Source organism: Papaver somniferum, chromosome 7, assembly GCF_003573695.1.
Source record: "Papaver somniferum cultivar HN1 chromosome 7, ASM357369v1, whole genome shotgun sequence".
Classification (NCBI taxonomy): Eukaryota; Viridiplantae; Streptophyta; class Magnoliopsida; order Ranunculales; family Papaveraceae; genus Papaver; species Papaver somniferum.
Genome location: NC_039364.1, coordinates 259182591 through 259205723, shown reverse-complemented (window position 1 = coordinate 259205723; position 23133 = coordinate 259182591). Strand labels below are relative to the sequence as shown.

At 33.9% G+C, this 23133-nt stretch overlaps 1 protein-coding gene and 1 long non-coding RNA gene across 2 annotated transcripts; one reads left to right on the top strand and one right to left on the bottom strand.

The window, feature by feature from the left end:
• Nucleotides 1–9651: 9651 nt before the first annotated feature.
• Nucleotides 9652–10496, bottom strand: LOC113296269. Its single transcript, XR_003333015.1, has 3 exons — nt 10365–10496; nt 10125–10171; nt 9652–9803 (listed from the first exon to the last, which is right to left on the bottom strand). It is a non-coding gene; the product is annotated as an uncharacterized LOC113296269 (long non-coding RNA).
• A 7439-nt stretch (nt 10497–17935) lies between these two features.
• Nucleotides 17936–22195, top strand: LOC113300228 (D-aminoacyl-tRNA deacylase-like). The gene is made up of 9 exons (XM_026549431.1): nt 17936–18164; nt 18268–18448; nt 18537–18679; nt 20119–20182; nt 20517–20569; nt 20815–20870; nt 21049–21123; nt 21316–21507; nt 21798–22195. The coding sequence occupies exons 1-9, from the start codon at nt 18063–18065 to the stop codon at nt 21883–21885; spliced, it is 954 nt and encodes a 317-aa protein (XP_026405216.1). The 5' UTR covers nt 17936–18062; the 3' UTR covers nt 21886–22195.
• Nucleotides 22196–23133: the final 938 nt, after the last annotated feature.

Here is a 23133-nt window from a genome sequence, read left to right as displayed (position 1 = left end):
AGTATCTCTACCAATTACGGATGGCGAAAAGAATAAATCCTTCCAAGCTCCAAAGCAAGCACATACACATTCAGGTAATACTAAACATAACTTTTTCCATTATACTAAACATTGTTTTTATTGTGGAAAACCAGGTCACTTGCAAAGCAATTGCAGATTTCTTAAACGAGATAAAACCAGATATGATTCTGTTAGGATGACAAGATCTGATGTTCCAAACTGGAGAAAAACTGAGTCTCATAATATCAGTTCTTTCAGTATTCCCCCAAAGAAGTTTCACAATTATATTGGGGAGAAAAAGAAATACGTTGCTCCAAAAGCTACTCAGAAATGGGTACCAAAGAAGACCAATAAAGCAACGAGTTCTATTAAGAAGGATCTCCCAGACAAGAGTTTGACAAGGGATAATATCTTAAAAAGGTATGGAACATTTATTGAAAGTTTCAAGGAAGTTTTTAAATTCCTAGAGTGCATGCATGATTTTGTTTCGAATACCTGTAGTGAGCAAGATTTTGCTCACCTCAGCACAACTTGATTGTGTTGAAAGTGCATCCTCGCCAAGAAGCCCTAATAAATGCGGTGAGGATTGCAAAATAATTGGGGCGCACATATTAAGTTGGGAAATTTCAGAATATGTGGAAAAATTTATTGTTTCGAGCTGAGTTTAACTCGCTTATATATTCCTCGAAACATGTGTTGGTAAGCTTTCGCTTCAATCAAGTTTATATTCACCTAGTGACGAAAGTCATGAAAAGTTTCAATTACTTTGAGAATTGCTCTGACGTGAAACGGTCTGTGAATAACGGCTATATAACGTCCTCTGAGAATGTCTCAACGATTGGAATGAGGGTTTAGATTACATAACCATGTATTCCTTGAACCGAATTTTTTGAACTTTGTTGATCAAGAGAAACCGGAGGAAATGGCTTTTCCAAGTCCGCGAACCCAGTCCGCGAACTGTCGGAAGTTCTCTTACCGAGAATTTCTGTTGGGTCTTCGAAAAACTCGTTTGCGCATTTAGTCCGCGAACTGGCGGAAGTCTCCTTGCCGAGATTTTCTGCTGAGTTTGAAAAACTCTGTCGGTTATCTTAAGTCTGCAAACTTGTTTGTGAGCTTAAGTGGTTGTGATCTAAAGATGTGCTCTGAATGAAACTTAAATTACTAAGTGCTTTATGCAAACCGTGGCTATAAAGTTCATGAGCCGATTCATCGAATCGAATCATCTTTGTTTCAATTGTGTCTTGTGTAGTTACATAAGATCTCATAGCAATTGAACAACTCTCTAACTAGTTCATTTGAGTCAATCGAACTAGTTATGGTGAACAAGAATATGGTTTATATGAAAGTGATCATATGGCTAGATACCACATGTATGAGTCTTAATTACCTAACTTGATTTGTGATTTAAATTCCTAAATTTAACAGGTTAGAAGCAATTATCAAATCCATGGATGTTGGTTTTTATTGTCAAAGAAATTTTTTCATACTCTTATGGTAAACATTCTTGGTGTAAATCCTTGTGGAAAAGTTTATTCTTCCTTCTAAGCATATTAAGTCTTGTTTATACAAGTTTGTATCTTAGAAAAGATGATCATAATACTTGATCTTCATGATCACATATTGTGTATTGTTACCATGAGATAGTTCTAAACTTTTTTAGTAACATGATCTCATGAGAGACTTTCAATGATTGGTTCTTAAATCATATCTCCTTGTGGGTTTTCTAAAATCCAATTTATAAACCCTTATCTTTGGATTAAGGACGCTCTTATTGTTCTTTCGGGAATGACATCAAATGGGGGAGAGTTCTTTTGAACTTGTGCTTAATGGTAATATCTTGCGGGGTGTGCGGCTGTGGAATTTTATAGGGGTTATCTTGTATCTTAAAACTCCTAGATGAATGCATTTAGCTTCGGGTTTATGATTGCATCTAAATTAAGTTGGTATGTATTTTTCTTTTAGTCTATGAAATGTCTCTTGTGGAAATTTTATTATGATCCCGTTCTTTTACCTTTGCCAATTTTATTGACAAAAAGGGGGAGAAATAATGTAGTTCACACTACAAATACATATGGTTTTCGGATCATTATGTAAGGGGGAGTGGTTTCCATGATCGAGATGGAGTATTGACTAAGGGGGAGTGATACATATCACCGTAGTATTATTGTCAAAGTTGTGATGCAATGAAACTTTGATGTTGTGTAATAATACTATGATGGATCTTCAACAAGTACAGGATGAACACATGAAGAGTTGAAGAACCAAGGAAATCAAGATTCTCGTTTTTACTTTTAACAAGTACAAGCCATCTGTAAAATGGTTTTGTCACTAAAATTGACAAATGGGGAGATTGTTAGAGTACTGCTCGGTTGAACCCACTAGCGTTGGTAGTTGTCAATTTTAGTTGCCAAAATGCATTCTTGATTTAGCATACTAAAGATAGTTTCGGACTAGTTTAGGTCTAAGAAGTTGAATCGAAGCTATCCTTAAAGGATGAAGATTGAGGATACAAGAAGACATCAACAATTACTTCATCAACGAAGGTATGTGATTGATTTCAATTGGATTCTTGTTCAATTCTACCTTTCCAATCTATCGAGATAAATGCTCACTCTATGGAACAATTCCTATGACGGTAAATGTACATTTATGTATATATACTTGACGTTATTTGATTCATGACCTTGGTGATAATGACCTTTATCCCTATAAAGGATCTCATGTTATAGTGAATGAGATTGCGAATCCAATGAGCCAAGAATCACTCAATTCCGAGTTATAATGACAAAGTTATGAGTGATTTAAGTTCATTAGTAGGAAACATTCCACGTGCTTTGGAGTGGTCCGCAAACTTGGGCCCAATACGTGACTAAAAAGGATTTTTGGTCAAGTTGGTGATGTTTCCTTATCTAGGAAAGTTAGCTATTGATCCAAACACTTTTGATTACCATATTAAAGTGTTTGTGATTCCTGCCTAAGTTAAAATGTGATTTATTCACATAAATATAATTTTTGCTAAATAAGTTATTTATTTAATTATTTTGGCAAGAGTTTTAACTTAGGAAAGACTCCCTTTTTTAGGAGAGTCTTGAAAAAGGAAAATAACTTTGCTTAGCTTCCAAGCTATTGTTCATTATAAATAAGGAGTTTGCGAGTTTACACGTTTTTCATTCCTTTGGAAAATTGGCGTAAGCTCTGCAGGTTGTTTTCCACGTCTTCCGTTCTTCGTGAACGAGAGTGAGATAACAGTCTTTGTATTGGGGATCACAAATCCAAGTTGGATCTAATCTTCGTGGTTGATCATACAACTTGTAATTTAGGTTTTTCATCTCTTGACTATTCTAAGGTTTTCTCTTCTGATATAAAATCATTCAAAAGTTGTTGATCATAAACCCTAGGTTTTGATAGATTTCAGTTTCCGATCGTATACCGACACTTGTTAATCGAAATCGGAGACTAGAAAGAAAAACTTCTTTTGAGGCATATCGTAAAAATCCTTGAGAAGTTTTAAACAAGATATCTCTAGATTTATTCTAGTTGTTCTTGTGGTAGATTTATTAGGGTTTTCTTAACTTGGAAATTGATCTTTGGAATCACCCAAGTTTACTTACGGAAATCAGGTTCACGGACTCCTTGTGTTTACGCATACTGATTGTAAGTTAAAACCCTAATCTACAAGTTTATTTTGATATTACTTTTACCTAGTAATTGTTTTTATCAAAATAAACACAAGATTTCCAAAACCTTGATTCACATCTAAAGGGAAATCAAACTGGTGTTTTGTGCAAACAAAATATCAAATCGTATCGATCGTTGTGGTGTATCTTCTAAAGAGAACTTTGGGTTCTGCTAGAAGATTTGTGTGAAGAGTTCCTAAAGAGAATCAGTATTCTGCTAGGAGTTCTACAAGTGCTGAAGAAGGTATTACATCTAGTCCGAATAGGTAGTAGGAGTTTGGTGTAACAACTTATTATCAGTGTGTGTTTATTCTGGACTAGGTCCTGGGTTTTTCTGTATTTGTGGTTTCCTCGTTAACAAAATTCTGGTGTCTGTGTTATTTCTTTTCCGCATTATATTTTATTTGTATAATAGAAATATCACAGGTTGTACGTTAAGGTAAATCAGTTCTTGTATCCGGCCTTAGGATTGTTGAGTGAATTGATTGACACTTGAACATTGGTCTTTGGTACTATTCAAGTTAAACCTCTTATATTCAATCGGGCTCGCAAATCCCTATTTGATGATTGCGGATTGAATCAAGAAATAGAGATATAAAACTCTTTGATATACTTTTGATAGATTGAGTCTAACTGTCTAGTTTATTCTCTTGAAAGTATATTGGAGTTTGTCTATTCAGAGTCCCAAACGAAATATTGGGTGGTGTTGTTAAACCCCCGCTTTTTCAGAGATAACCTCAGACGAAACTGAATCACATGATTAGGAGTTTCCTTTTGGTATAATTACCTTAAAAAAAAGAAATACAAAATATTTTGAATTAATATTTCCAACAATTTTTATAATGGCGTTCTGTTATCACTACTTGTCATCATAATTTATGCCATCCTTCGGTGAACCCCATTGGCTGAGGCGTTCCGAGATGAGTCTATTGAACGAGATGTTGATCCCCTAACCGAACGCTACAATTATGGTATTTAGCACCAGATGATAAGTTAATTTCATCTAACCACGTTCAAGTGGATTTTTGTTCCCTGTTCACAAGTTGCAGAAGTAGGAATAATGGTATTAGAGATGACATCAAACATACACCAAAGGCGAACATGGATTGTATGTTTCTGAATATTTTATCACTTGAGGAACGCCGTTATAAAAATGTGATTTTACAAAAGAGCATGTGTTGTGAGTCCAACAAGTCGTGGTTCTTGTCAATTAATATGGGAAGAGTTCTCTTCCTAATTCAATTTTGACAATCTTCGTCCATCTTTTAAATAACCACCTGTATCAAATTGATTGTGAGATATTGACATTTTATGTGAACAAGAGTGTTTGGATATCATATATATTCAATAGTTTTCGGATTTAAATAAGTTGGAAAGTTAATAGTTAGTTTGGAAATTAAACCATAAAACAATTTTTAGGAGCAAAAAAGATTCCAAAACTAGTTTACAAGTAATTTTTGTTTGTTAAGCCAAACATGTTTGCTTTTGACTTCCGAGAAATAGTTAAAATGGTGTTTGGATTTCGGAAAGAAGCAAAGAAAAGAAAAATAAAAAAAAAAGCAATCCAAAAGTGAAGTTCTGGGAACTTACTTGAAGAAAAATCAAAAATAACTTTTGGCCCAACAGTGAAGAAGGTCTCTGTTAATTCTCAGGTGAACAAATATTGAGTAAATTAAGCTTCACTTTAGAGTAAATTAATCTTTAGTTCTTCAGACATCAGTTTGAGTTACAAAATTTATTGGAAGAAAAAAAGATGTCCCATTAAAATTTTAAGCGCCATCAAAATTGACACCCTTATTTCAAAGTATACGGTGAGATAAACAAACTAAAACATCGTTATAAACTAAAACATGTTATTGATTCATCTAGCTACAATTAGAAAACAACATCAATTAAATTAAGCCAATAGCTTAACTGAGTTTGTTGTGGAGTTCATCACTAAAGAGAGTCATATGAAGCCGACATCTTAGCAACTTAAACTTAAGTCATTTTAGTTACGCAAAATGTGGCTTGGTGATCGCAAAGTTTACTTATTTTTTGCTCTCTAATTTTACGTAGTCTCAAAAGTTATTCCATAACCAGGGATTTTGTCGAGTTCAAAGAGCTAATAAGCATCTAATCTGTAAAAATAAAATCTTTGGCTTTAATCAAATGTTTTTACTTTCTTTTACAATGAAATTTCAAACTTACAAATCAACATAAATCATAAATTTATGAATTATAATGAAATTTCAAACTTAAAAATCGACATGAGTTATAAATTTATGAATTACAGAGAAAAGAAAAAAAAAATACCACATTTGTTTTACATTCTTTAAGGAAGACTTTAGAACAGTGATTCTTTCAATCAACAAACTTCTCCATTTCAATCAACAAAACCTTGTACTCTCATGTGTCTCTTTTTTATTCAGAAGTAGATAAAACCTTACGATTTTTAATTCTCATTTCGTATCTTCCATTAAACTTGATTGTTGTAAAGTTGACATTACATCAATCAACAACCTTTATAATCCTTTCTTTACAAATATGAAAGATACTTGTTGATTCTTTATATTTTCTTTCATATTCATATCATCCCGATGCTTCAAATATAATCTGTATATTTTTTCAGTAATTGATTCTCTATGAGGGAATGCGCTAGATAGTGGGTGGATTCTTTTTTTTTTGGATAGTTCACGTTCTTGCATTTTTATTAAAGGTTCTAAAAATTAAATGTCTACATATATATAACTAATTTTCAGTGTTTGTACACAAAACTTTTCAAAATACGTGTTTACCACATTCTTAAATATTATTGTAACAACCACCAAAATGTAAACATATATGGATTTTTGCAACTTAATAATATTATTTTTATCCCTTATTAATATTATTATCGATATCTAATTTTTGGTTCCACGACTTTTCTTTTCTTTTCGAAATTTTTAGAGAAAGTAATTAGAATTTCAAACTGGTAGCACATTTTTACGCATTGTGCAAAATTAAAATAATATTTTAGTAAAATGCATCCAAAGTTTTCCAAACCCTTAAAAAGGACAAATTAATATGCATCATATGCATAAAAATATACTTATATAAAAAAATATATCGATTTTTCATTTTGGAAATATTCATATATGATTAATTGTTAATAAAAATTTGGGATTAATATTCATATATATGATTAACTGTTGATATATTATTAACCCTCTGATAATTGTGTTAACTGTTATTGATCTTAATTATTAATAAAAATAAGATTTGTTCATTTATTTAGAATTGACTGAATAATTTATTTCAGATTCACCGATCATTACAATTCAATTTCAATCATACATGTCTAGACCTATATATTTATAAAGAGTAGTCAATAACTGAGCCTGATGCATATTTCATTGATTTGTTTCTGGTTAGCTTAGATATGAAATCATTCAATAATCATCTTCATTTCTTGTTCTTATTACTGATTAATGTCACTCAGTTCTCACTTTCCTCTCAAGGCGCGGTGTCACGAAGAGGAAAGAAGGTCTCTATTGAACTTCAAGTTGTCTTTATAAGACCCTGCAGTGAGGCTTGAGGCTTCTCCGTTTACTTTCCCATTACCAGTTCATGTATTTCTGTCAAGACTTCGACAACTATCTTTTGCTCACCACTTTATATAGATATTATTAGTTTGGAACTAATAACACAAAAGATAATGCAGTGAATTGGAAGAAACCTAGGAACTTTAGGTTTTGCTTGAGAAAGACATTTTTGTGACTCACAGGAATCACTCTTATACCCAGGGTAGATAACCTAACAGAGAATTTTAGGGAATTGAAGTGAAATTGTGGTTGCTTATGGGGAACATTTTTGTGACTGGTAGGAAATGGAACCTGAGTTGGTCATTGAGGTTAGTACTTGTGTTTGTACGAAACTCTTCAATCAGTTGACAACTGTTTTAAAAAAATCTTTTGATTCACTTCGTGATTCGAGTAAATATTGAAAGGTTACGATATTGTGTATTGGAAAAGAGTTGATATGAACTGCATGGAATTTACTTTATGCTATTGTTAGTTCACTACTCGTCATAGAAAACTACTTGTTGCGAAGTCTCTAACTTCCTTGAGGAGGAACATGCCACCACTAGAGTGGGAAGAGGCTAGAAAACTACTTGCTGCGAAGATTAATCATGGAGAAGCGATGGTTATAGCTAATATAATGACAAGTCTTTGCTATCTCGAGCTTGCTTATGGTTGATTTAGCGGTTGATGCATTGGTTGGGAAGTGCAAAAATCTTACCCATCTTGGCATATTTGGCTCTGTTTGTGTGTGGATTGATGGTGATCTTATAGACAAGTGTGAATGTGTTGCACATGTTACGTGTCCTTGGAATGATTGTGATGCATTCTCAGACAGTGATGGCAATGATAATGAAGCTGCAGCCTAGTCATCAGACTCGGATTCAGAGCAGTAAGGTATTGTAGCTTCTTGGTGTGTTTTGGGGTGAGTCTTGATCTTTGTACCCATGCATTGGTGCTTCCGATGGTTAAGAAGGGCAAGGATGAGTAGGATAATCCCTTTGGGGTAAAATCGAAGGATTGGGGAAGAAGCTAAAGTGGTGCTCCGACCCAGATCAGTGGAAGGAATTTCCAACACAAGAATTTTTTTTATGTGCATCGAGAAATAAATAATTATGGAGACAGAGAAGAGGACATCCGCTGGTTCTTATATTGTTAAGAGTTTGGCATAAAGTTCGCACCAAATACGCAGGTCTTAATAGCTCTTTAAGAAGTAGCTCCAACTCTTTTATCAATTGGTCAACATCAAGCAATAAAATAGGCTAGGATCATCAGAATAAGAAACTCAAAAAGTAAGACCGCCAAAGCGGAAAGTCAAACCATCAAAATCAGCGGTCGTAGTACTATGGCTACTTATTTTCCCATAATATACGTAATGTATACAGCTCTGAGGATCGGATACTATGTAGTGTTGATACCTATGTTGAACTGATAATTCTAAGTTATAAAAGATACCCAAGATCACAATAAATAACGAAGAACACAAACATAATATAAATGGTACTAAGTTATCATGAGACACAAGAGATTAAGTGGTTCGACTTTTTTCTACGTCCACGGGATAATGAGTGATTGTTTGTATTAAGTTGTGGTGGTCACAAAGATCTTAAATGATTCCAAAAGTAATAGAGAGAACTCAAGTTGAAGTAAATACTTAAGTTCTAAACATTAAAGAGGTATAAGATTAAGACTAGATCTTCTTCTCCTAGATATTGAATGCCCTTGGTTTGTCAGTGAAGCTTGGTATTTATAGCCCCTTCTGCTCCAGATATATCTTTGCTGTCTTTGGGTCCATCGTTCCCTGATAATACATTCCGTACAAATGGTACCTTCGTTCACCGCATGCTTTCTCCAGTCGGATTCTGCCATCTCAGCTGACCCACGTTCCTTCGGGAATTTCCCAGCCTCAGTACAGATTGTACCTTCGCTCACTGCTAGCTTTTTCCAGTCAAACTCTGCCACCTCATCTCTCTCCACGTGCTCTGATTAAGCGTGTAAATAAGAGATTTGGGCATTAAATGATGATTAGATGCGTCATCTACCTTTGTCCCTTCGCCAACTGTCTCTCTCTAGATTAGGTTCTACTTTTCCATCTTGGCCTTTGAGGTGTCCCTCCTTGGGATGGGATAAAGTAGATCTGCGAAGGTGTCTTATGCAATGAAATAAAAAAAAAAATCAACTGAATCTATAGCTGAAATAAAATATTATTATTGTAACAAATCAAGAAACTGAAATTGAATTAAACTTATATTCACTAAATTCATTGTACAACCCTGACAAACTACGATTAATCAAGTTTTAAATCCCACGTGGATTTCATTTTGCAATGACAAACTACAATCAGTTCCAAATCTAAAATAATTTATGAAACATCCATAAATCTAAAAAGCAAATCATTGTACAAAAATTACAAAGGAAACATGAGTGAAGTTTTGAATAACCAGAATGCTTCTCCATAGTCCCGGTCCTTGTCAGGTGGTGTCTTTGAAGAAGAGGAATTTGCAACACTTGAAATAGGAAGTAGCTGCACTTGGTTTTAAGTCAAAAACTGATACGTCAAAGAGCTTGCTATTGCATTTTAAGATCCCTGAAAGCACAAAGAAAGAATCATAAATCCAGTGAAGATTAACAAAGAGACCGCTATATGCAAATAGACAACTAGATTTGAACTAATACGTAACCAGGATTTGGAGAGACTATTGTAATGACTGCAAAATAGTGGTCATCTCATCGGCTACAACCATTGTAGCGACTCCAAATAGTTTATTATCTCAGCAAGCATTAATCTTTTCCAGATAAAAATAACCAATCCTTTATTCCCAAACAATTTGGGGTAGGTGCCACATATCACAACAACAAACAAAATGAAAAATTGAAATTCGAAATGATGATTGACAAGAGCCATTACATTTCAGAAATCTGTGGTGATTGAGGGCAACGAGCAAGAGAGACATCCTGCAAAGAAAAGAAGACAATCTATGAGAGTCAAATACCAGGAGAAAAAGGTGTAAAATAACTATGGCAGACAAGCAGGAGCACAAGCTGAGAAAAAATTACAGACGCACATACAAGACATTAGTTAAGGTACAAAATCAGAGTTACCACTGCAATAGTAAGACCATGACACTAGGGAAGCGTATAGTTGTACCTCGGATGGATGTATACCAACGAACAAAATGCCAGGTTTCAAACTGTTAAGCCAAGAATAAAACAAATACCCAAGCGCATCTCGTTATTGCATCTCATTTCATAGTCAGATTCACATCCAAACTGTATGATTCCGCTAGAACCTACAGTGTATCAAATGGAGCAAACATAGTAAATGCAACTGGTAATACTTAAGAGACACACTGAATCATGACAATCATGAGTTTCAGAAAGCTACTCAACTAAAAACAAAACCGTGGGCTCATGTATTATGCAAGCCATACTACGAGTACACAAGTATGACTAATGTTTTAACTGGTAACTTGAGAAACTCTGCTAAACCTCTTATCATTTGAACAACTGAAATATCTAAATATCTCAATGACAGTTACAACTTGAAGGAAATATCACCAAAAGATTATTGAGAAGAAAAGAATTAGTGAGGTTGAAGTTGTGCATTTTCCGTGTATTAATCAAGAGAACAGTCAAAACAAATCACACGATGAAAACTGGGAAATGAGTGGAATTTGTGGCCACTTATAGGATATCAAAGAATATGATCTACCATAAGTTGAATGCCTGCATAGTACATAACTGCAAGTAATCATTCAGCATTGGACAACGCAACAGGTTCATCATTTCCAAGCACCACTTTCGGAAGTTTTTCAACCATCCTGTCACAAACTATTATTTAGATCTGAGACAACCAGTAAAATAAATGACCAAACTAATCAAAGCATACCAACCATTTAATGATCTCAACAATTTTTACTTCTATAAGTTCTTTCTCACCCAGCATAAGGGAACATTCAATAGAATCATGTGCTGCTACAACAGACACTTCATTCCTGCAATAAATTTAACATGAGAAACATTAGTCTCAACAATTTGACAGTTAAAATGAGTTTTTCTCTTAAGAGACATATCCCATGACTTGACAATTACTGCATGTTTCAAAGTCCTTCAAATAAAAGGATAGTTCTAGAGTCGAAAACCTTTTCAATTTGGGACCGGATAGTGAGATTGAGTATGTAAAACCATTCATGTCCTAAATATTTTATCCCAAAAGTTCATATACATTTCGTAGACAATTTTAGCTCACCAAAAGCATGAACTAGCTCGTCTTCGGAGTGAAATTACACTTTAACTATAGTCCACCAATAGCAGATACAAGTCCTTGTCTAACTTTTCCTGGAGGATGCTCACAAAGCAGCAAAAATACAAGGACATGTTTGTGTATCCCAAATTATGACATTACATATGTAAGCTTGAACAGAACATGAAATCTTTAATTAACATGGGCATAATGAGTTACCAATGAAGAGCCTTACATGAAGAAAAGTTGCCACTTGCCAGTGCCACTAGTGAAAAATGTATCCCAATACGAACTCTGAATACATAACAAAATAAAATTCTTCATCAAACACATTTGACAAAACAAATTAAGCTTCAGCAATGACAGAAGCAATTCAATCAACATTTGAACCCCAAAGCAGCAATACACACTAGCCAAAATCTAAAAGTTTCAATTTTCTGTATTCCAATCAAACAAAAACATAAAAACTAGATTCTAAAAACTTCAAAACCACAATAAATATTTAATAAATAGTCTGTATAAACCCTTGTGAACTTCTGACTATCAAACTAAAACCAAAAACAAAACCAAATTAGACCAATGCAGACAAATCAACCGAGAAAAACACAAGAAATTCTAAGAAAACACTGTTAACTTGAACAATATCATGAGAATCATAATATTGATACCAATCTATGATTGGGTTAAATCCTTCTTTGCGAATTTACAGAAGATTTCTTCAACCTAATAGACTCAAAAAAAAAAAAAAAAACCATCAGTTAGGGTTAAAAATAGAATTTTGGAGTAGTTATGTTCGGAATCAGATTTAGGGGTTTTTTTTCTTACCCTAGGAGAAGAGATCTTCAACCTACTAGAGGAGTTATCTTGTAGGGAAAAGTAGAAAAGTTAATACCTTACTGCAAAAACGAGAGAAGATTAGAGAAATTAAAATCGTTAATAATAAAGTCTATCAAATTTATGAAACAACAAGATTGATATTACCTTACGATTTCGGGAGCAAATCAAGTAGATCTCGGGTTCATGATTTCATAGCATGAATCTAATGAAAGAAAAGAACTAGAAGAGACTGAGTTAGAGAGAGACATGAGACTGTTTGGGTGAAGAGGCGAAGATAGAAAATGAACAAAGAGAGATACCTGGGACCATGTAAAGGCAGATATTTTTTTATTAATAAAATACCCTTCATTATTACGACTTCCAGGAGTGCTCGAGTTAGTTTTACGTGTGAAACGTCTTCCACCGGAAGCCAAGTCCATTAAGAAAACCTTTGGAAGTCGTTTTTATAAAACCTAAGCAGACTTAAAAAACCCATTTTCCACTAGTGAATGGTACATTTATAGCGCGGGAAAACAATTCAATTTCAATCATACTCCCTCCTTACCTATGTTGTATAATAGGTAGAATGTTGAATTTTATTTGTCCCATTAGATAGGCGGATTATTATTTTTAAGATGAATATTTGCATGCACGACTATATAAATAGTACATATAGATAATTGCGTTTTTAATAGGATAAGGGGTAAAACATGAAAAAACGTAAAAGAAATTATGAATCCAATGTAATTTTCTTAATCTAAGGGAATTTTATCTCTCGTCTCTATATGTGGTGTATAGACCTATACAATTAAATGTTTACATTTATAAAGAGTAGACCATAAATGAGTCGGTCTGTTGCATATTCTTTTGATTTGTTTCATTAGTTTATGCCAACTAATTTGGGACAAATCTAGTATAACATTAGCCTCTATATATTTCATTTTCTCCTTCCTAAATTTCCTTGTCACCATGTATCTAGTGTCTTCTATTGCGACGATTCCAGCATCAAATAAATTGATTTACAACTATCCATCCTGTGGCAGGAAACAATATACCAATAAGTCCAAAAAAGAATATAATGCAAACTGGATGGGACGGAGGTAGTATTACATTAGCCCACAAAAAAGAAATTCAAAAGTGAAGTTTTGGGAACTTACTTGAAGAATAATCAAAAATGATTTTTGTCCCAATAGTGAAGAAGGTCTTTGTGAATTCTCAGGTAAACAAATATTGAGTCAAATATGACTCGTACTAATTTCACTTTAGAGCAAATTAAGCTTCAGTTCTTCGGACATTAATTTTAGTTACAAAATTTATTGGAAGAAAAAAAAAGTTCCATTAGAATCTTAAGTGCCGTCAAATTGACGCCCTTATTTCAAAGTATAGGGTGAAATAAACAAACTAAAACATCGTCATACACTAGAACATGTTATTGATTCATCCGTCTAGAATTAGAAAACAACATCAATTAGATTAAGCCAATTGCTTAAACTGAGTTGGTTCTGGAGTTGATCACTAAAGAGAGTCATACGAAGCCGAGTTGATCACGAACTTTACTTATCTTTTGTTTCAAGTAGTTATTTTTTCCTCTTTACTTTCATGTGGTCTGAAAAGTTATTCCATATCCAGGGCTTTTGTCGAGTTCAAAGAGCTAATAAGCATCGAGTATGTTAAATAAAATCTTTGGTTTTGATCAAATGTTTTTGCTTTCTTATATAATGAAATTTCAAACTTAGAAATCAACAGAAATCATAAATTTATGATTACAGCGAAAAGAAAAAGATAGTACCATATTTGTTTCATATTCTTTAAAGAAGACATTAGAACAGTGGTTCTTTAAATCAACAAACTTCTCCATTTCAATCAACAAAATTTTCTACTCTCATGTGTTTTTTTATTTATTCAGAAGTAGATAAAACCCTAAGATTTTTAATTCTCATTTTGTATCTTCAATTAAAGTTGACATTATAGCAACCAATAGCCTCTATAATCCTTTATTTTAATAAAAAAAATTCTTGTTGGTTCTTTATTTCTCTTTCATATTCATATCATCCCGATGCTTCAAATATAATATGTATATTATTTCAATAACTGATTCTCTATGGGGAAATGCGCTCGATGGTAGGTGGATCTTTTCTTTTTAGGATAGTCTATGTTCTTACATTTTTATTAAAAGTTCCAAAAAATAAATGTCTACATATATATATAACTAGTTTTCAGTGTTTGTACACAAAAAGTTTCAAAATATGTGTTTACCATATTCTTAAATATTATTGTAACAACCACCAAATGTGAACGTATATGGATTTTTCCAACTTAACAATATTACTTTTTGTCCCCTATAAATATTATTATTGATATCTAATTTTTTTCGTTCCAAGACTTTTCTTTTCTTTTTAAATTTTTTAAATAAAGTAATTAGAACTCCAAATTGGTAGCATATTTATACGCATTGTCCAAAATTAAAAAAAAATGTTTTAATAAAATGCATCCAAAGTTTTTCCAAACCCTTAAAAAAGACAAATGAATATGCATCATATGCATAAAAATATAGATATATAAACAAATTATATCAGTTTTTCATTTTGGAAATATTCATATAAGACTAATTGTTAATAAAAATTTGGGATTAATATTCATATATGATTAAGCCTCTGGTAATTGTGTTAATTGTTGTTAATCTTAATTATTAATAAAAATAAGATTTGTTCATTTATTTAGAATTGACTGAATAATTTATTTCAGATTTCTATTAGGTATGTGATAGTTGCTTCTGGGTTATCTAACCTATCCAGAGGGTCGTGATTTTATTCAAAGATTCACCGGTCATTAACAATTCAACTTCAATCATATATGTCTAGACCTATACATCTATAAAGAGTAGTCAATAATTGATCTGTTTCTAGTAAGCTTAGACATGAAATCATTCAATAATCATATTCATTTTTTTTTATTACTGATCAACGTCACTCAGTTCTCACTTGCCTCTCAAGGCGCGCTGTCACGAAGAGGAAAGAAGGTCTCTATTGAACTTCAAGTCGTCTTTATAAGACGGATCGTTTTTTTTCTTGGAAAGAAGGCAGAAAAAACTACCGTGTATGGCATCGAAAAGTCCTTTTTGTAATCAATGTATATTTAGTGGTAAATGTCTTCTTCCTCTATGATTTTCAGCTTAATTTGAGTTAGGAATTTCTCGATACAATTGAATTTATGTTTGAAAGAATTAGGTAGGGTTTTAGATTTTAGGTTTCTTTTTCTTCTCTTGTTATGGAGGATGTTGAATGTATGTTTGATTGAACTGAGTTGACAATTAGGTTATTGATTTGTTTATCTTTTATAAATTTCTTATAACAGGGTGGAGTCATCACTTCGTATCAAAGAGAAGGTATCATCTGATAATTCAGTTGTAGATGAATTTCCGGGTTAGGTATTAACTAACTAAATTAATTAATCTAAATACATTATTAGTGTTAATTAAGTAAGGATAGATTAGGCATTTTGAAAATAAGTGGTTAAGGGGTGTTGTGTTTTACTTCAATGACCCGAATTTTGTCTTATTGGGTATACCCTAATTAATCTGGGTAGAACCCCATTTGGCCAGGAATTTTATCTTGGGAAAAATAAGCTTTTTGGTTCTTTAGAGCGTTCATAATCATGAGAGCAACCTAAAGACTAAAATCAAACTATAAACTAAAAAAAATTGGGGGAAAGGATCAAAATTTGGTCACACGTAGATTATATGTCCTCCCAAGTGAGGCGGACTTTATATGTTCGTCTGGTGATGATTCACCACACGTACCACAAATGTATGTAACTTAATATATATGTTTATATTAAATCGGCGGACTTTATATGTTCGCTCCACCATCGTGCGCACACTTAATCTCCATCCCACTCCAGGCGATTATTATACCAGCGTCCCGTTCCAGACGAACTTTTAGTCTCCGCTACCCTAGAAAACTCGACCATATATTGTTTTGTTCCGCTCCATTGCGATTGACTTTCTGACCAGTTTTGCTCCATCTTTTCCTTGTCCACTGTGGGACGCTCTGACATACAGGTTTAAATCCCTAAAATTATTGATGTCGCTCTAGTACGGTAATAATGTCACTTGGAGTAGCCTAAGTTCGAAACTCCCAAGTGCACATTCTTTATCGATAAAAACAATCTCAAGAATTTTATAGCGTGTTTGGATATCACACAAAAAAAAATAGTTTTCTCGACTTTATTAAATTGAAAAGTCAAAAATTAGTTAGGGAATCAAATTTCGGAATGACTCCTAAACAAAAACCTGAAAATAAATCAAAAGTCGGAGAGTGTTTCGATACCAAAAACAAAAGCCTATTCCAGAATTAAAAAAAAAAAAAACTTTTGTTGACTTGTAGAAGTCATTCTCAAATTTTGTTCTATATAGCTTACGAATTTTCTGCTTCTAGAAGCTAAAAAGCTACTTCATACAATTCTGTTTTTATATAAAGACGTTAGCCTATTTGGATACCACTTCCGAAGTTTTTTTTTGATTTCTGGAAGCAAAAAGTCAGAAGAGCGCGTTTGAGTGCCAGAAGCAGAAGTTAGAAGCAAAATTATTTTGCTTCACAAAAAATTAATGTTTTTTGCTCATAGAAGTCGTTTTAAAATTCTATACCCAAACTCACTTATTGTTTTTTGACTTCTAAAAGTCAAGTAACTTCTGATTGTTCATCCAAACCGACTTCTTGTATTTTGTCTCCTATCTTTGTTAGTGCCGTCTATAATGATTGATGAATCAAAAACTTTTAATTGGAGCAGATTTTGTCAGTTCTTTTTTTTATGTAATGTATACTTAGGTAAATGTTTTATCACCATATGTATAAAAAGAATGTATCTTATTTAGCTCCTTTATGCCTACTATAACTAGTTATTTCGGTTTTCTACTGGCGGCTTCAACTATAACTCCCGCTCTTTTTATTGGTCTGAGCAAGATACGACTTATTTGAAATGAATTGAATGAACAATTCAGAAGAAAAAAAAATTCTGTGATATTCTAGTTCTAGGTATTCTATAGTGATTTCCCGCGTCAATTGTCAATTCTTGATCATTCAGATTCATTTCTCGATTCAGATTTATATTTAAGAAAACAAGTAACTTCTAACTGTTTGTTCAAACGCGCAATTTGGGATACAAGATTACGGAATGATTTTTAAAAACCAAAAAGTTAACTTTTTACGAAACAAAATTGTTTGTGATTTCTGATTCTTTATCCAAACATGCAGGAGGCTTTTCTCTCCCTCTCCAACCTCTTTCTAAGCCCAACTCCACCCACAGACTATTTTTTTTGTTAAACCCAGATCTCCCATCCACAGATTAGATTATTTTATTTACGGTCCGCGAGTTATAACCCCAAAGGTGTCACTATCCATCCATAAAAAATCCATCAAAACAAAAATAACACAAAAACCCCATCAAAACAAAAGTAACACAAAAACCCCAAAATTTTTTGATGAAACCAATTTTGAAATTTGGAGTTTTTGTATCACTTTTTAAAAATTTGGGGGTTCTTATATCAATTTTGTTTAAGATGGAGTTTTAATTGATCCCAACATTTGAATGGGGTTTTTGTACCATAAGTTTGGTCACCTTGGATTTTTATGACTAGTTGTGTTTTATTTATTAGTTGTCTTTTAGACCTTAATGGTATCCTCAGATTCTTTCAAAAGTTTTTAGTTCTCGATTTCTAAACTAAATTAGCAAATCATCCTGGCGTTTGTCGGTTTATTTTGCCAGTTATCGTCAAGTAGAAGAAGGAACATGGTGACACTGGTAGTAGCGACAACGATTGATCCAGCCTCCATTGGTCCTGCTTCTGCTTTGTTATCCATGCCCGGTTGGCATCCTGGTCCTCCCTTAAAGGCAGGTTTTGTAATCCCAATCTTTGATTTTGTATTTCGTATAATTTCAGTTTATAAACCCTGATGATGCAATAATAATCAATTGTGTAGAAAATTTTGTGTAGGATATTCCGAGTTATGTAAATGGGCAAGTGAGATTATTAAAACATGATAATAGCATTGTATCCGAGGATCATCTAGATAAGCGTTGGGAAGAATCAACTGGGGAAGTTGTCGACGACGTTATATTTCTCAGTAAACATACCGCTGTTTCCAATCGTCCTGCCCTAACTGTTCATCCTATTGGTAATTTATATATGTTTTTGTATTTCGTTTTCAATTTGTGGATTCTCTTGTTATGTAGATTCTGAGTGTGTATGATACGGAAATGTAGGCATACCACATTTACGCGAAGGTGAAGTGTCGAATTCTGGAGGTAAACCAGGATGGGCGGCACCTCCGAATCCACGGATTGCTTCGTGGTTGAGGCTCTTGAAGAAAATTGCTCAGGAGCATAATCTAATTCCTGAATTTGAGGTATCTCACTGCTTACAGACATATATGTCTTAAGCAAAATCTTTAATACCTTACAAATTTAATCAATTGCCTGGAACATAACCCAGAACTCGGTTATATGCTAGTAAACATGATTAAGTAATTAAGCCGAACATCACTGGATCTTGTCATTAGAAACATCACATCAGGTAAGTAGTTGAGAATTTGTGTGCGGGATAATCTGCAGAGCATGGTTAAAAGTTTGTGACCCAGTTATTGTTGGATCATGGGTTGTTGGTTTTTCGTGAGAGATGCATGATCTATCCTGTCATGAGTTCAAGTTTTTATAAACTGTCTTCAAACGATTCCAAACTATTTACTATTCTTCTTGAGGGGTCTTTTCCTTGAAAAGGAACAGTTAAGATTGTAAAACACAAAGAGTTGTGAAGCTAGAATCTGAACATGGGATAGAAAGATTGCGATGTTGGAGAAAGCTAAATTCAAATAGTAATGAACAAGATGTTTATATGACAGCTTGGCTCAGGTGCATATCATATAACAAGAATATGCCGCACACAAATTCTCGTCAATGTTTGGGGACTTGGAAGATATTCGAGTAGTTCCAACCCGAGGTTTTCATTATGGTGCAACCTGCAGAGGCTCCTCCTGTTTTTGTCGTCTGCTTTAAATATGAGAAAGGTTATTTGGAGTTGACCCAGACTGATTCCGTGGATGTGGAGGGGGAGACTTTCATGCTACTTACTCCTCAGACCAAATGTCAGCACATCAAATCCTGGGGGTGCTAGAGCTGTAGGATTATTTTAATTGTCCTAGCCTTTATGATTTTATCAAATTTAAATGTCAAACATTTCTGTTTTTATATTTTTACTACGGCTTAACCCAATGCACGGGCATGAAGTAACCCTATATTAGTAGCATACATCGACTGGTGTATGACTGATCATTTCTATATTGTCCTCTAACAGTATAACTCGTAATTCGATCGTTATATTAGTATTAATGCTGTTGGATACTCTCTTCTGTGTTTCCTTTTGTAGTTCAGTGACATAGGAATCCAAACAACTTACTTTTGGCACTTGTAGTAAAAAATTTAATTGGTTAGCTCTTTCTGAGAACTAAATGGATTACAGCTCTATATTAACTTGATTCAACCGGGATGTGAACAGATTACAAGGATACTTCACCATTGTGTGCAGAAAATAGCTGTAGCCTTTAAGTAAAACTAATTTGAATCTCAATTTTAGTTGCAAGCTAAATGATGGGGATCTCTTTAAAATGGAACCCTTCTTGTTATATTGCCTATAACCAATCTACAGAAGGTGCTTAATTTTCTCATCTGTAGATAATGTGACAGGGAACACGCTTTCTGCTTAAATCTATTTCAAACTTCATTGTAATGTACTGAAATTTGTTTGCAGCATTATGTATCATTCTTCTTATTGTGGTTTCCTTGGTTGTAGATCACTATGGAGGCTACTCATCATGGACCTGAGATCAATTCGCCAACCATGTTCGTGGAGATTGGTAACCTCTCCTCGTCATCAACATATTCATTTCGTTATTTTCTGCAAATTCTTGCTGATCCATTTTTCTGTTTTGTTATAGTTTATCTATCATATTGGGTTCTAGGTTGGTCACTTTCTTTTCTGCACTAGTGTGTAGTTGTGTTTGCGTAATCTTCTTTGAATTTCCCAACCTTTACTATCTATATGATGGTAATTGACAACTCTTATTGTATGTCTATACAGTAAAACACTAGTAACTTGTTGGAAATGTGAACAAATGGCTTACAAATGAACTGATTTAGAGCTCTACCAGTTTAGCTGATTGCCTGATTCCTGATTCATTTGATTGAAAGGTAGTACGGAGGAGTACTGGAAGAGGCAAGATGCTGCTCAGGCCATTGCTCAAGTTGAGTATCTATTTTTTAGTTTATGTAGTGTCTACACTATGAGCAGGTTCAGTGGCCTATTTTTCCATCAGTGCTCTTTTTGGACTCCAATAGTTTCCTTTTTATAAGCACTGATCTAGACGGTTTTTGAACATTATCATTTGTCACATCTTCAGTCAAGCCTTTATGTTTCCCACAGCTCTCCTACTAGCTATTGAAGTCTTTGACCATTTCTGAAACTAACAAATTTCTTTGGTGCTTTTAGTTAGTGTGGGAAGGACTAGGCCTTGGTGGAGCTGGTGATATTGGAAATTGGAACAAGTATGGGAAAACTCGTACTTTCGTGCTTTTGTTGAGTCCTTGTTTACTATGAGACTGAACTTTGCATTTTCCGGAATTGGGTTACAGCTCAGTTTCTTTACTCTTTCTAGGATTCCTTCTTGTTTTAAAGTTGCAACAATTGTAGAGGTTAAATCTTTATTCTTGGTAATTGATGCAGAAATAACGATAAAAAGAAGGTGCTTCTTGGGCTAGGAGGTGGACATTATGTACCCAGACATATGGACATTGTTCTGTAAGTTATATGAACAAGCTGCTGTACTTTTAAAACCAGTGTTGTTGCTCAATAAACTCTTTTGATTGAAAAAAAATAGTACTAACTATCGAGCTATTTGCTTTCTCTTCGCATTTAGGTACTTATTTTTAGTTAACTAGGGTAAGGATAATATTATACTGCTGAAATGCTTGTGCCATTGAAAATGTTCAGGAAAGAGGACAGTGTTTGGGTAGGACACCTGCTATCTGGATATTCTTTGCCAATGGAAGATCCAAAACAAACGAATGACGGAAAAGAGGTAAATGGTATTGGCGGAACTTGGAAACAAGCCATTAAAGTCTCATATGATGCTACTTGTTCAGCTTTCCCTGGCGGAGAAATTATGGCTCATCTAGATCAAAAGTAAGTATCTGTCTGTTCTATTGCAGTTATTATAGAATAGATTGTTATGTGAATTTTGGGAGAACTGACCCAACGAATCTTTTCATGTGAGCTGTACAGTATTTAGTTGTAATAATCAAAGGGAATTACCATACCTTGTGTCCGAACTGAGGAACTCTATATGCGTCAGTCTCAGTCTTATTTGAGTGACAAGATAGAAATGCACATAATATGGCTAGCTGGGTGACATGTTATTTCCTTTCGATCATAAGCGTGCATTGACCGTTTCTTATTCTGAATGTTGGGTGCAGGAGTTTCAAGAGCTGGCAAAAAAATGCCATTACAAGTTTCTTGAATGAACAGAATATAAAGATTGGCAAACCAAGTGACTTCAGTTAATATTCCTGGACCTGCATTACAGGAGATAGTTGCATTTTTAGTTGCTCTTTATGATTTTCCTATAGCAATATATTCATTGGATTATCACAATCTCATTTGTAACCGCACCAAGGGTTTATTTATAAGGCCTGATATCAGCTTTCAGGAAAGACGGGTCCATGGCAGATTGCAGTGCTTTAACTGTTCTAAATTGATTCTTACAATTTTTTTAGTAAGGTATTAGACTGTAAGGGTGTTTATCTACTGCGAATTTTTTTTGAAATAGTTTTGCAGATCGTTTTATAATTATTTTGTCTTCTCTTTCGCTGAACCTTGGTTCTAATGCTAGCCTGATGCAGCTCCCCAATCCCCACAGCTTCTAGGAAACTGGAAAGCTCAATTTTAAGCCACCACTCAATTTTAAGCCACCATTTTATGTTGTTACAGTATTGTATTTCCATTTTATGTTGTTACTGTATTGTATTATTTGGCCAATTCATTTTTCGAAAATTGTGAGTTATTAGTGTTGGAATTTGAGCTTCATAATCATCGTTCTTTATGCTTAAATAAGATTATAAGAACCCTTATGCTGAAAACAAACCATAACCTAGTCTTATCATGCTCAACAACATCTTTAAGGCTACACAGAACAGTCAAGTAATAACTTTTAGCTGAACATAGTCACCATACGAGCACAACAACATGAAACATAACAATACAAGTTGAGAAGATAGAAATAAAAGCATATCAAACAGAAACATGACTTAGCTTCTACTTCTATTTCCTCTCATTCCATATAATGGATTATTTGCTGAAAACATATATTTATAAGAGGCTAGAAGAGAGCTTAGTCATAGCCTATGCGTTAACCAACCTGTCCATCATTAGTTGGTTGACACCTCACTAGGTGAGTCATAGGACAGCTAAGCAGCTGACTTAAATCCAGCTTAGCACTAATCCGAATTAACCAAACATGATTACCTTAAGCTAAGCAGGATTACCTTAAGCCAAGCAAGATTTGTTGCTAAACCAACATTAAGTCTAACATTCTCCCACTTTGGTTAGCAACAAAACTCTTTTCTAAAAGTGTATGTTTGTATCTGAAAAGTACGCTAGGATTCGACCATGGAGACCTGTACACCATTTAAGAGATGCATGCGCCATTTCTATAATCAGAAAACTAGACGGACCATATAATCTCAAGTAAACTGCACTTTAAACTTTATGCATACACTTTAAATGGCTTGACCTTATGCCCAAACAAACTGC

Coding starts and splice junctions, on each gene's coding strand:
- LOC113300228 (XM_026549431.1), top strand. CDS start 18,063: ATGGTGACACTGGTAGTAGCGACAACGATTGATCCAGCCTCCATTGGT. Junction 18,165..18,267: donor ATCCTGGTCCTCCCTTAAAG/GCAGGTTTTGTA, acceptor AATTTTGTGTAG/GATATTCCGAGTTATGTAAA. Junction 20,570..20,814: donor CTGCTCAGGCCATTGCTCAA/GTTGAGTATCTA, acceptor TGGTGCTTTTAG/TTAGTGTGGGAAGGACTAGG.